General features: G+C 36.4%; 1 protein-coding gene across 1 annotated transcript in view; it reads left to right on the top strand.

Moving 5' to 3' along the window:
* The window catches only part of LOC142375689 (uncharacterized), a 34,281-nt gene extending 22,474 nt beyond the window's left edge, over positions 1–11,807 (top strand). Inside the window, exons 19-33 of the mRNA XM_075459830.1 lie at positions 522–719; positions 1,817–2,947; positions 3,692–3,798; positions 3,936–3,994; positions 4,086–4,225; positions 4,306–4,512; positions 5,405–5,614; positions 5,715–5,861; positions 5,947–6,128; positions 6,754–6,918; positions 7,000–8,400; positions 8,501–8,542; positions 10,672–10,731; positions 10,923–10,989; positions 11,066–11,807. Of these exons, the coding sequence (XP_075315945.1) occupies positions 522–719; positions 1,817–2,947; positions 3,692–3,798; positions 3,936–3,994; positions 4,086–4,225; positions 4,306–4,512; positions 5,405–5,614; positions 5,715–5,861; positions 5,947–6,128; positions 6,754–6,918; positions 7,000–8,400; positions 8,501–8,542; positions 10,672–10,731; positions 10,923–10,989; positions 11,066–11,142 (4,193 nt within the window). The 3' untranslated portion in view covers positions 11,143–11,807. The remainder of the gene's footprint in view (positions 1–521; positions 720–1,816; positions 2,948–3,691; positions 3,799–3,935; positions 3,995–4,085; positions 4,226–4,305; positions 4,513–5,404; positions 5,615–5,714; positions 5,862–5,946; positions 6,129–6,753; positions 6,919–6,999; positions 8,401–8,500; positions 8,543–10,671; positions 10,732–10,922; positions 10,990–11,065) is intronic.
* Positions 11,808–13,791: the final 1,984 nt, after the last annotated feature.

A 13,791-nucleotide genomic window follows, 5' to 3' on the forward strand; every position in this document is an offset into this window, starting at 1 on the left:
AAAGTTTGAAAAAATTCTCATGAGTTTTTCTGAGGTGTTCCAACTCAATTGTGGGTGACTGTATATGACACAAATTCTGTATGAATCACCTAACTAACCACAGTCCTTCAGACTAGCTACATCTACCCCTTCTAACAAAATGACAGAAATAAATTTCAGAGAACACTGTAGTACCATTGAACATGCTTAATAAATTTTAATTTGATGCACCCAGCTGCTGTAAAAACTGTTGTAACTTGGGATTTCTCCATCAAATAGTCTCATCTTTCACCAGATGAAAACAACATCAAATATTTGACATTGTTTTGAAGATGTCTTTTCAGATTCAACAATCTTTCCTTCAACAGATATCAATACAACAACAACTACCACACTCCCAGCAACAAAAAGTGTGTGCTTAAGTGGAATTATTAGCCTACATATCACAAACTGCCTTTCAATGATTTTGTTTATTATGCTTGCATCAACATTTCTTCTTCTAAATTGTCTTTGAAGATTAAGAAATTATTGCTACAACACAGTCAGACACTACAACACCTTAATTCAACCAAATGCATTTACTTGTAGGTTGTTCTACATAAGCTGTTTTAATGGCAGTGATGGTATATCCCAGAACTGTAGGGGGAGCCAAATTTTAACCTTACACATATGTTTTACTTCAGATTCAACGCATGGTTCCACAACAGGCATGAACATGACTACTGCTGCAACAACAGCAGGTAAAGGCTTTTAAGTAATGATTACTTTTTTGTTTGTTTGTTTGTAGTAGTGCATAATAAGTCATATTATTATTAGCTAGACTGAAATTGAAAATCTAGATAAGGAAATTACATTTTCGTTTCTAATTAATAAAATCAGAAAAAAGCAGGGAGTAAATAACAGCCTTACCATTATGAGTCACTAATACAGATGTTAAGACCATGGATGTGCTCACCTGGAGGACTACCAAATTTATTGCAACAAAAATTAAGTGTAATAAGTTCTACATCCTTTTTAGTCATGGTAGTATTTGGCTACCCCTTCAACCTGTGTATGAATGTTTGAATAACAAGACCCATCACATGGGCCTGTACGAAAATATAGAATATATTTCATATTTTTAAAAACTAATTACTGCAAGTGATTTATTTCTATATTTTAAGCATTAACAGGTCATTTAGTGATCTTTGCATACTCAAACCAACACAACTTCAGTTGCACATGTATGAATACCACAACCGTAATTACCCGAAGAGGGTAATATATTAATTCCCTGGTTCTTCATGGCAACTCTTTGGGGTAAGGTAATGTCTTCCAGAGTAAGTACAGGATTAGATCATGTGTTTCTTGGGCCTTTAGGGCCAAATGTTACAGGAATTTGGGAAGCAAAAAAATTACACATTAAGGCAGTCCAAAACATGCTGGTCATCCTAGTAATTAATTGGGAATATAGCTAAGTTCAATTTGATTAGCAATGCAAATATATGATATTGCCTAATGATTTGCCTCCAACAGAAAAACCTTTGATAAAAACTCAGACTGATATGTCGTTTTTACAATACAGTATGGCACCTAACCTCACAGACTGTCATCCCATTGGTTTAATACACTAATTTCCTATTCAAATTCAGCAATAATATATTTGACATTTACAGATATGGAATTCTTCTTAATAAAGAAATGTCTCATTCTTTTACTGTGTATTCTTTGTCTTCTTTTAGAACTTACTTCGATGTTGGTTTCAATATAACATTTTAAGTCATATTGATCCATTGTGTTTACTAACTTGTAACGTTGACTATTCATTACAGATATGTCTTAATTGTTGCTTTTACAGCTATGAGTGTAACCAGCCAAAATACCACAGACACTCTCTTGACTACTCGCACCATGAATACAACCATTACATCCCAAACCAAAAATGGTATGACGACTACTACCCTTTTCCCTTCAACAACCAATACCACAATCCCCATTATGATAAATAATACAACACTTATCACTATCTCCCCCACAGCCAATACAACAACTACCACTGTCCCCACCACAGCCACCACCCCCGCCCCAACCATGACCACGACTACTACCGCCACTCCTGCCCCAACCATCAACACAACTACTACCACCATCCCCGCCCCGACCATGAACACGATTACTATCATCACCCCTGTTCCGACCATTACCACAACAACTACCACCACCCCCACTCCAACCATGACCACAACTACTACCGCCACCCCCCTACCAACAATTACCACGACTACTACTGTCACCCCCACTCCAACCATGACCACCACTACTACTGCCACCCCCCTCCCAACAATTAACATGACCACTACTATCACCTCCACCCCAACCATGACCACGACTACTACCGCCACCCTTACCCCAACCATCAACACGACTTCTACTGCCACCCCCTACCCGACCATTAACACGATTACTACCACCACCCCAGCCCCAACCATTAACACGATTACTACCATCACCTCCGACCCAACAATTAACACAACTACCACCACCTCCGCTCCAACCATGACCACGACTACTACCGCCACCCTTACCCCAACCATTAACACGACTTCTACTGCCACCCCCACCCCGACCATGAACACGATTACTACCACCACTCCAGCCCCAACCATGAACACGATTACTACCGTCACCTCTGCCCCAACCATTATCACGACTACTACCACCACTCCCGCCCCGACTATAACCAAGATTACTACCACGACTACTACCACCACCCCTGCCCCGACTACTGCCACCACACCTGCCCCGAACATTACCATGGCTACTATCACCATCCCCTCCCCAACCATTACCACAACTACTACTGTCACACCTGCGTCGACCATTACCACAACAACTACCACTGCGACCATTACCGCAGCTACTACCACTGTCTCCATCACAAGGACAACTGCTACCAGTGCAACTACAACTGCAACAGACACGCTTCCAGGTAGCGTTGTAAAATAATTTCCTTTATTTTTAGTCTTTCAAAATCTGTCAAGATAAAAAAAACTATAATTAATATATGCTTAGTAAGATAAAAGTTTTGAGAAAACCCCAATTTTTTTTTTATCACTTTCACCCTGCTGTAATGTTTTTGCACTAATTAAACTCTGGACTAACTAACATACGGGTAATGAGGGAAATGTGTTAGACTTCATTACTTATGAAATGCATTGCCTCATTTACAAACATGAAGTGACAGATAAAATGATATGTTGTTCAACTCAACTGGAATATCTACTCCTTGTACAACAGTGGTTTCCACAAGCTTAAAAATACCTGACATTTCAGCATTCACAGCCGTTAAGGATGAGATATGCTTATAGCACAGCAACTGCTCCACCTGCTGTTGACTTGAGAATATATTGTTGACTCACTTAATAAAAAACAGCACTGTTGAGCTCAACATTTTGTGAAATAAGCTTTGAAGTGGGACATATTATATATGACTGATAGCTTACTGTGTTATAATAATGTAACACAATATAATATGCTTTAAAATCTAATTTCCACTCATGTGTGTGATGCTTGCTTGGAGTTAACAGTGGTCATTATTGTGTGTATGTGTATTGCCAAGTCAGTTGTGTAGCTGTTTTGGTGTTTGTTTCTCCTAATCTCAGAACAAATGCATTTATTAATAATAATGATGATGATAATCATATTTTGTCTCTTTTATCTTTTATATAAACAGCAATTGATATGAATCTATCAGTTACGTTAGACATGGAGTTCACGTCAGATTTAAACGACAATGAGAGTGCTGCCTACAAAAAGCTTGAATCAGATACTAATGCTGTGGTAAGTGCATTGTTTCCAACAAAATCAATCCTGTTTTTTAATGGTTTGTGTTCTAATTTTGTATCAATAACTCTCTCTCCATCTCTCTCTCCCTCTTACATATATAAATATATATGTGTGTGTGCTTTTTTCCGCAGTTCAAGAAGCACTATAGCAGTATGGATGGATTTATTAATGTCCATGTGATAGGATTCAGGTACAACACTCTTGGGATTAGAGAAAAGAAAAAATAGGTCAGGAATTTGAACATATTCCACATCATGACTGTTTCTTTTGTGTACTTACAGACAGGGAAGCGTTATTATAGACTTTGTTGTTCGGACATCAAACGTTGTTGCAGCACAACTGACTGAAGCCAATAAAAACCTGAAAGAGGCCATGAACCCAATTGCCCCTGTCATTGGCTCAGTTATTACAAAGTACAACAGTAGGTATAAAGTGGTTAGTTTATTCATTTTTGTGTGACTTAAATTAATTTCAAACTGGTCTATTTCATTCTTCCTAAAGGTCCCACCCAGGTCAAAATTCCAACGCTCACTTATAGTGGAGGAGAAATGGAGCTGATATGTGAACTTGGTGTCATTAATATAGGAACGATTACTAGCTCCGAGTGGAAATTTAAAGGACGGAAAATCAGGCAAGGGAGGTTGAAAGTGGCTACTTCTGAAAGGCAGTCCACGCTTACGGTTAGCAAAGTAATTCTTGCTGATATCGGTAAGTCAAAGTCAACTTAATTTGCTACTCAGAAACCACTAACCAAAGATCCCTACACAATTTGAATGTTGACAGCTTTGCCAAGTATACAGAAGACAAATTTGGGTTCTATGTTTCTCATATTACTACTATACTACTACTATACGGTCACATAGGCTGTGTTGTAGTTTGGGTTCAGAATATTGTGTTGGTCTTTTCAAGACATAGGGATTTCCAGGATATTCCACTTAGATTTGTAAAATCTATATAATAATTGATTAAAGTTATTTTGGACTATTGATTACCAATGGAAATTGTAAAGATGGATGTTAGTGTTTGCATACAAAGAAGAACTTATGATTCGTGATGCATAAATATACATGATGCAGGTAAAAGTTAAACTTCCATTTTTGGTAGTCCTGTTTGAAGTGTGTTTGATTTGTGTGGCTTTTGTTTGTTAATGAGCTAGGCTAAAAGAAGTTCTTGTTCCAACATGAAATGCAGCCTCTAATAATGCAGGCCTTAGGGAAACCCTCTGGCCTCTGAAGCATTTGTGCTTGAAGCTAACTTGCTTAACTGACTTCACTTTAGTCTTTGCCTGGCTGCAAAGGAATTTCAGGCAGGCTATTACTTCCTTGTTGTTTGTTTAAAATGGTCAAGGATTTAACCTCTGCAAATATCTGGCTATGGTTACAGGAACTTGTTGAGGAAAAGATTCAACTTTTAACTTTAACAATAACAGCTTATTCACAAATTAATGCTCACAAATGAATTAGCTCATTTGTGGTCCAAACAAAGCTAATGGATTAATTGAAAGACAAGAAAAAAACCTCCACCTATCGCAATGCTTTTTATTCTTGTATTATTAATGTATAACGATATAATCAGTAATGTCAACTTTTCTTTATTACAGGACTTTATGAATGTACTCTGAAAGGCACAGATTTTTATTTATACCAAAATGGAACTGTGACAGACAAAAATATCAAACCAGCTCCTGTTGTGCGACTACAGAATAAAATTAATGTTGTATGCAAAGAGGAAACAACAGAGCCCCTTCAGTGTTGTGTTCAGTCCCCTTTCCAGGTTGAGTGGTTAAACGGTTCAGGGCCCATACAGTCAGGTAAGCATGAGCTATTGATATAAACTCCTCAATGTGTCCATGTTGAGAAGATGGATATGACTTTTAATTTTGTTTAAACAATAATGTTAAATATCCGTAGATCCCGTTGAAGGAACCAACTGCATCAAGCATTATCACAAAATACAGAGCTGCAGTGGATTAGAGGCAGACAAACACACTTTCACATGTAGCGTTAGAGATCCTAAGGATTATAAAGAGACGACAACAATGACCGTTTTCAAAGGAGGTAAGAATAGTATAGTATAGTATTGTAATTATACTATCCTTTCTGTTTTACTGTCCTGTTTACTAATCAGTTATATACTTCATAGTGGTTACATGTGACAATGAAGATATGTATGGGATTGGACGAGAAGGTGACAGAGCAAGCATAATGTGTGATGAAGGTCAACAGGGTAACAAGACTGCAGAATGTCAGAAAACAGGAGATTGGAAACTTGTTGAGGACACCTGCATTGTCACCAAAATCAATGAATTACTAATTGAGTCACAGGTAGGTGATTCACCATTTCACTAATCTGCTATAATGATAGATTTAAATATCTTCTATATTTACCAATGATATCATGCAACTTTAGAAAGAAAAAAATAATATGTAGAAACACTGGTTTGACAACAGAGGTAAAAGACAGCTGAAAAGTAATACAAGGAGTAAACACACCATTTTTATTTAATTGAACTGGTTATTAATGGTATGTTGACATATAATGCAAAAGGAGGAGTAGCAATCAAATCAAATCAAATTTATTTGTATAGCACATTTCATGTACAAAACAATTCAAAGGGCTTTACATAAAATAAAAGCATTGCAGCAGGGAGTAAAACTGTAAATATCTGTAGTTCAGCTGGTGCACCAGAAATCCAGAGATACTGACTATTTCCCCAAGAGGAACCTGAATGGTTCCTAGACTGGGATAATGAGCCACTCTGGCTTTTTTTCAACTTAAAAGCAGCTCATTCTATTTTGCTTTTTGCACATTCTTTGGCCTTATTTAGAAATAGTTCATTTTTGTAGCTCTTTCTTTTGGGGATAAATATCTCTGCATTTATCAAGAAGAATAATTTACAAGCACAAGGTGATGTAAAAAATGACTCTTTTAACTGTTTCATTGTTTCAGGATTTAGTTAAAGAAGAAGTGAAGGAATTTGCCGCAAATCTAAGTAAGACTGTCCAGGATGAAAAAACTGAAATTTCAAATTCATCTGCAACAATATCAACTATTGTTGACATTGTAAATACCATTGCAACTGTTTCCACTGTTGTTAGCAAAGATGTCATGCAGGTAAGTCATGCATTCCACTTAGTATATTTTAACTATTAATCGTGATCCTGGCAGTAAATAACTATTTGATCTGTTCTACAGAATGTACTGGACACTGTTGATGTTATCATTGCTGATGATGCAAAAGAGTCCTGGGAATTCCTGAATGCAAATGAAACCTTAAATTCCAGCTCAGTATTATTGGGTTCACTAGAAAGACTCTCTGATGGACTGAATGAAACATTAGCAATCAAGACTCAACGGATCCAACTAAACAGAACTGTGTTTAACAACTCTTTTGCAGAAAAATTGAATTCCAATGTTTCCATTACTATTCCAGAGACAGGCATCATGAATGTCTTTATCACTACCATCATTCTTTCCACCCTTAATAATGTTATGCCAACACGGAACTCCTCATTCGACACCAACCTCCTTAATTCCACCAGCAATGAAACTGACACCAATAATGCCATCAATGCTGCTGTAGTAATTGTCAGAATAAGTGAAAGTATTCAAAATGTCACCCTGAAATACACCACTTTCAATAGAAGCCTGTCACTGAACCAACAGTGCGTCTTTTGGAATTTTACACTCCTTGATAATCTAGGTGCTTGGGATGACAAGGGGTGTCAAGTTGAATCCCATACAAACAACACAGTAACCTGTAGCTGCAACCACCTTACATCCTTCTCACTTCTGATGTCAACAGATGTTCCTCAATCAATGGGAACCCTCTTGGATATAATCACTTATATTGGAGTTGGAATATCCCTGGCTAGTTTAGTAATATGTCTCATTATTGAAGGATATGTGTGGAAAGCCATAACGAAAAATAGTACTGCTTTCATGCGTCATGTTTCCATCGTCAATACTGCTCTGTGTCTGTTGATTGCTGACATTTGTTTTATCATTGGTGCATTTGTTGCTAAGAACCCCACTGAAAATCCAGGAGAGGACTATAATGTTCCAATTGAAAAATGCTCTGCAGCAATATTTTTTATGCACTTTTTTTACCTTGCTCTTTTCTTTTGGATGCTTGTGTCCGGGCTTCTGCTGTTTTACCGAACAGTCATGGTTTTCTCCCACATGTCCAAGTCAACCATGGTAGCCATTGGCTTCACTTTGGGCTATGGTTGTCCGCTTATTATAGCTGTTATTACTATTGCTGTCACAGCACCGGAAAAAGAATACATAAGAAAAGATTATGCTTGCTGGTTAAACTGGGACGATACACGGGCCCTGCTGGCCTTGGTGATACCTGCCTTGGCAATAGTTTTGATCAACATTTTGATTGTAATCGTAGTCTTGTTCAAAATGCTGAGAAGAGGCATGGGAGACAGTGCCCGGCCAGATGAAAAACATACCCTTGTAGTCATCTTAAGATGTGTGGCCATTTTGACTCCTTTATTTGGATTAACCTGGTCTTTGGGAGTTGGAACCATGATATCATCAGATAATGAGGGAATCCACATTGCCTTTGCATTCTTCAACTCACTACAGGTACTTGCACACAGAACAATTTGTAATTTAATGATGGAATTCAATTGAATTTGTATAGTTTTTGTGTACTTTTGATTAAGAAATGCTTGATTTTCCTCAGGGTTTCTTCATTTTAGTGTTTGGGACACTATTTGATTCAAAGGTATGTTGATTTTTAAAGACTTGCTAATATCTCGGAGAGTGATTCTTACATCTTTCACATGTAGCATAACAAGGAAAAAGCATTGTTTCTGGTTTTGTCCATGGCAGTATGTATTTTTAGTCACTATTTTTGAAGAACAATATCTTTTTTTTCTATTTTGTCCGATGTATAAAACTCCAAGCTGAAAATTAAGTCTGATACATTTTAAAAACAGCATAAAAAAGATGGAGGAAGCTATGGGGCCTAAGATTTTAAGCAAACAAGAAGGATATGAGATGATCGGATTGTCACAAAAAAAGAACAACCCTGAAAACAATAAGACAATGAAGAAGGAAATGTAAATTTGAATTATTCAAAGAATAGACACAGAAATGAGAAAAATATAAGATGGATCAAACAAGCAAGAAAAAAAGATAAATAAAATAAAATTTCTGATGCTGCTGCCCCAACAGATGGCTGCAAATCAGATTACTCGCTCTATCAGAGACTAAAAGAAAATATGTACTCTCTTGGTGCAGACAGTGATGGGCCTAAATTTGTGTTTAAAGTTTTGTATTAACAATTTCTGTATCGTTCTTAACTTTTAGGTCACTGAAGCTAACTATTAGCCCCTGGTTAACACTTGACACTCAAACTTATAAGGATGCATTTTCAATCCCCGTACACATGAATCCTTCTTTACTCCAGCAAAAGTTTGGAAGCTTTTACAGCAAGACGTAACACATTCTTGCCATGCAAAGTATGACACTGGTATCAGAAGAAGAGGTTGCACAGTGTTGAGAATGCACAATAGCAGTAGCATTTTTAGGGCTAGAGGACTACAGCAGGTCGTGTCCATTGAAAAGCTCCTGCTAAAGCCCAGGTGCACACATATGGGAAACAAATCTTCTTCCCCAAGTATTGTATCCTATATTGGCCAAGATACCAACCTATTGTAAGAGGAAAAATTATTAATGTAAACAAGGATTTAACACTCATCCTGTACCAACTGAACAAGTGATAGGCATAATCGAGTGGTTAGCTTCACTTACTGGAAAGTTAAAAGTTGCAGCAATTGCACTCTGATTGCTACTAGTAGCACATGCTGTAGGGAGATTCCAAACCAGATTTGGAAATGGAAAAAGAAAATGCACTAAATAAATAAAATTAAAAAAACTGAAATAAAAAAAGCAAAAGCAACTGAGAAATGGTAAGATCAAAATAAATATGGAGTGGAAAAAACAATTTGTAGATGGGAAAAGCTAAAGTTATTGAGAAAAGTAAAAGCAATAAATATATTGCATTGCAATAAAGAAAGTGATGAGAAAAATAGAAAATTTTTAAACAATACACAACTAAAATAAATGTTTTTTTCACATTTATTTATTCTCCTTTGCATTTCCCGTAAAGTTTTAACATTGTCATTTTTTTTGTGGTACTCTTGTAACTTCATAAAGTTAAAAAGCAATACAATTGATGGTTGCTTGATGCTAGCTAAGAACACAGGTCTCAAAATAATCCCATTTAAAAGGCATCACCTTTTCCTAATATTCAAAGTTACATGTATCACAAGGGTGGGTGCAAAGGACTCAACTTCTGGACAGACACACACAAGGCGAGAACACCGCAGGATTTGTCAGCATGTACTTTTGCAGGCACACCGGAGTTGGGTCTGTGGCAGAGGAGAATAGGACACATGAAAAACAGGCAAGGTTTGGTCAAAAAGCAAGGGGCCTTGATCACACTACCATACAACATAGATTAACATTCAGGCGATGAGTGGAAGGAGAGTCCAGGTTAAATACTGTAGTAGATGAATGATGATGGTCAGGTGTGACGGAGAAACTGGGGCATCCATGCCTGCTTCTGGGAGGGTACACGCAGTTGGTACTCACGCCCACAGACACACAAGACAGAGGAAGGAAGGAGCAGGAAAGACAGATAAGGTAGGAGGGTCAGCACCTAAGAACATAACAACATGTAGCTCAGTATTCTATTGAAACCGGTAAAAAGAAACCCTAGCCTTTAGATTTTAGAATAAATTCTCTTATCTCACTTGAAATAATATACGTTTTTTTTTCCCCAGTAAGAAAACTTTTTTTTAAAACTGTAAATAAAGTTAGGAATGTCATCAATTTCTTTGTGTTTAGATCCGTTCTCTCCTCTCAAGAAGTGTACTCTCACTAAGTACTGGCTCTAATGCAACAAGAGTAAGTCTATTTTTTAATTACATAACCAAGCTAATGAGTGTATTTTGCATGTTATCTTAGTAATTTTGTGGATTTTACCTGTTGTTGAATTGAAATAGATATTACAGAGCCAGTTACAGAACTATTGCCTCATTAAATGATTTCAAAATCTAAACCTATTCACTTACTTTTACACACAATTTCTACCATAGAGCACAACTGGGGGCATTTCCACTTTCAGTGGAACAAATTTGATAAGTCGACTCCGTGGAAGAAGATGTAAGTCATTTTACATAAAGCACCCTTTCTGTTTACCTGAATCAACTTCATCAAAAAAAAAAATTTTGTCTTCCAGATACCTACCATGTTTCACAGACTGCGACATCAAGCAGCAACAGTGAGGCAGTGGAATCATTTCAGAGTAATGCCTAACACTCCAACAATCACACATAGGAGCATGAAATGTATATCATCATTCGTTATATTATTGTGTATGTATGTAAAGTTCTATGTTACAGTCTTGTAAAGGAAACTATGAAATGATATTTGAAGCCTTTGTCCCTTGGGACTTCTTAAACCACGAACTTGTTTGAAACAGAACATTTAACAATGATATGTACATTTAGTCAGACCACTGCATCCTACAACCTAACTGAAATAACAATTAATAATGTAACAAAGTTCCAGAGTGTTGTGCACCATGCTGTAAAATATTTTTGCCTAAATCATGTGACAATTAATAAGTTAAGATAAAGATGGTTCATTGAGGAATTGCTGTTATTATGCCTCTAATTAATGTCATTGCTCAGGTTAACAGTGTTGTGCAAATTTGTTGTTGTTTCATGAATTTAGTATGTTAAGAAATAAAACACAAGCTATGGAATTTCCACTGACATTCACTGCCATTTTTCTTACAGAGTTCTAAAAAGTTTTAAAAGCAAATTGTGAAAACAAATTGTGAAATCACAAGGTGATTTATTGCTCTTATTTGGAAATTGCAACTTCTCAATTTGTCAAAAAACTAAAACAGCTGTCATTTACTTTGATTAATTTAATTTGAATATTACAGTGTCTGTATCTTCCTGTTCCAGATGCTATTTGAATGCAATTTACTATACATACCAGAATTACTACTCAAGTTAATTATTTGTGTGAAAATGTGTATACACGGCACATTTGGTGTAACAGAAATAACTATATGAGACTATAAACAGAATTTATAATAAACTAACATTGGCTTGTCTCTAAGAAAACCTAAAACTGTCAAAACTTCAAATGTCTGAGGCCTGAGGGTCTGGTTAACAAGGATTTGTTCTCAAAACATGTACTTCATTATTTGGAACTTTTGTCATATTTTTCATATGAAACATTTATATTATGCTATATAACAAGGAAACAAGGAAATGCATTAAACATTGTCCTCTTCATGATTGTCTTAAGATCCCATCAAAACAATGCAGAACTGGTAGACATATATCCTCCTGACCACTATGTAATGGCAAACCTTCCAATTAAGACGTTTTGATTTATAGCCCTGCACATCTGCAGTCTGCAAAAAAAAACTATAAAGACTTAGTTTTCTGATATCATGTGTTGTTAATTTACTGAAAGTATATATGTTATGACTACTATACTCACAGTTACATAAAGGGTTTTTCAAATTTCATTGGGTATTAACTTGAAAATTTCTTTAAAAATCATAGAAATATTTACAGTCAAGCCACAGAAAGTGTGCTAGTAATCTGAAGAAGTCTGTTCCTACAACATAACAAAATCTGTGACAAGTTTGTGAAAGTAGCACTACAGCTTGCTCTCCCACCTGTATGGCCACCTCCAGTTGTGTTATATGGAAATCCTCATTGTGCAGTTATACACAGTTATTAAGTCGCAACAAAAAAACTGTGACAGAAGATACACAACAAACAATGAGGACTATTTACGTAAGCAAGTCTTCTTTATGGATCAAACCAAAGGAATTGCACCAACTACCATGCTGCTTGTAGCATGTTTTTTGTGATACACGTAGATACAATATATGCTTTTTTTAAATACATTTTTATTATCCTGCATCTGTAGTGCTTTCTGTGGTTTCATTATTTTTTTTATTAGTCTTTCGTAGGCCACATCTGTCTCCTGTGTCTTGCCTTTATGTCCTCCTACAATCCCCCAACATTTACTTCATATGCTTTGCACAGAAATTTGTTGCAGTCTGTTTCTACAAGGACAAAGCAGCAGAATTGAGAGTAAGCCATTATCTTTCTGTGGATTTATTTATGTGCTTGTTCTCTGTGATATGCTAATATAGTCATTTCATCTCATAATTTCATTTAGATCTGTAGGTATTGCATTATTTCCAGATGACCTCATTCTCGTTTTTTCAATAAACTGTTAACTTTGTTTAGTTGTGGCCACCATGAGTCTTTCAGGAGTGTGCTACAACAAGTAATGGGATATGTGCTATTTAGGTTTGTGTTGATTTAGAATAGTTAACAAGTGAAGTTACATGTATATTATATGTGTATTTTATAACTGGCATGCTCATAATATGCACTCACTGCAAAATTAGTATTTATGTCACCCCAAAATACAGAGAAGGCCCTCTGTTACCCCTTATACTGACCCAGAGGTAAACAATTACCAGCAGCTCATGAAGACTGAGTGTCAGGAAATCCTGGTGAAAGAAATGAGCGAAAAAATGTGAAGAAGTGCACAAAGCTGCTAATGAAAATGGAGCACATTCTGTTTACCCAATATATTCTGGAAAAATGGACAACTGGAAGAGATGGTGCTTTGTTTTTAAATACACCAACACAAAAAAAAGCTGGTGCAACTTTGGGCGCACAGTTGTCAGCTTTGACTGTGTGACTGTGTAGTCAGAAGGGGGAACTTTCCATGTAGAAGAACTGAATCACTGTGACCATATGTTGGTAATGTGGTGGAACTGCTCTTAGAAAATACTGATGTTCACCGTATATTGACAATTTGGAAGCTAGAATCCACATATTATAGGCTGATCATATTCTGACAGTGACAAGAAAGTCTCTCAAATGACAAAATATTTATATTCAAAAGAGCGAATTC

The sequence above is a fragment of the Odontesthes bonariensis genome, chromosome 24 (genome assembly GCF_027942865.1).
Source record: "Odontesthes bonariensis isolate fOdoBon6 chromosome 24, fOdoBon6.hap1, whole genome shotgun sequence".
Lineage (NCBI taxonomy): Eukaryota > Metazoa > Chordata > Actinopteri > Atheriniformes > Atherinopsidae > Odontesthes > Odontesthes bonariensis.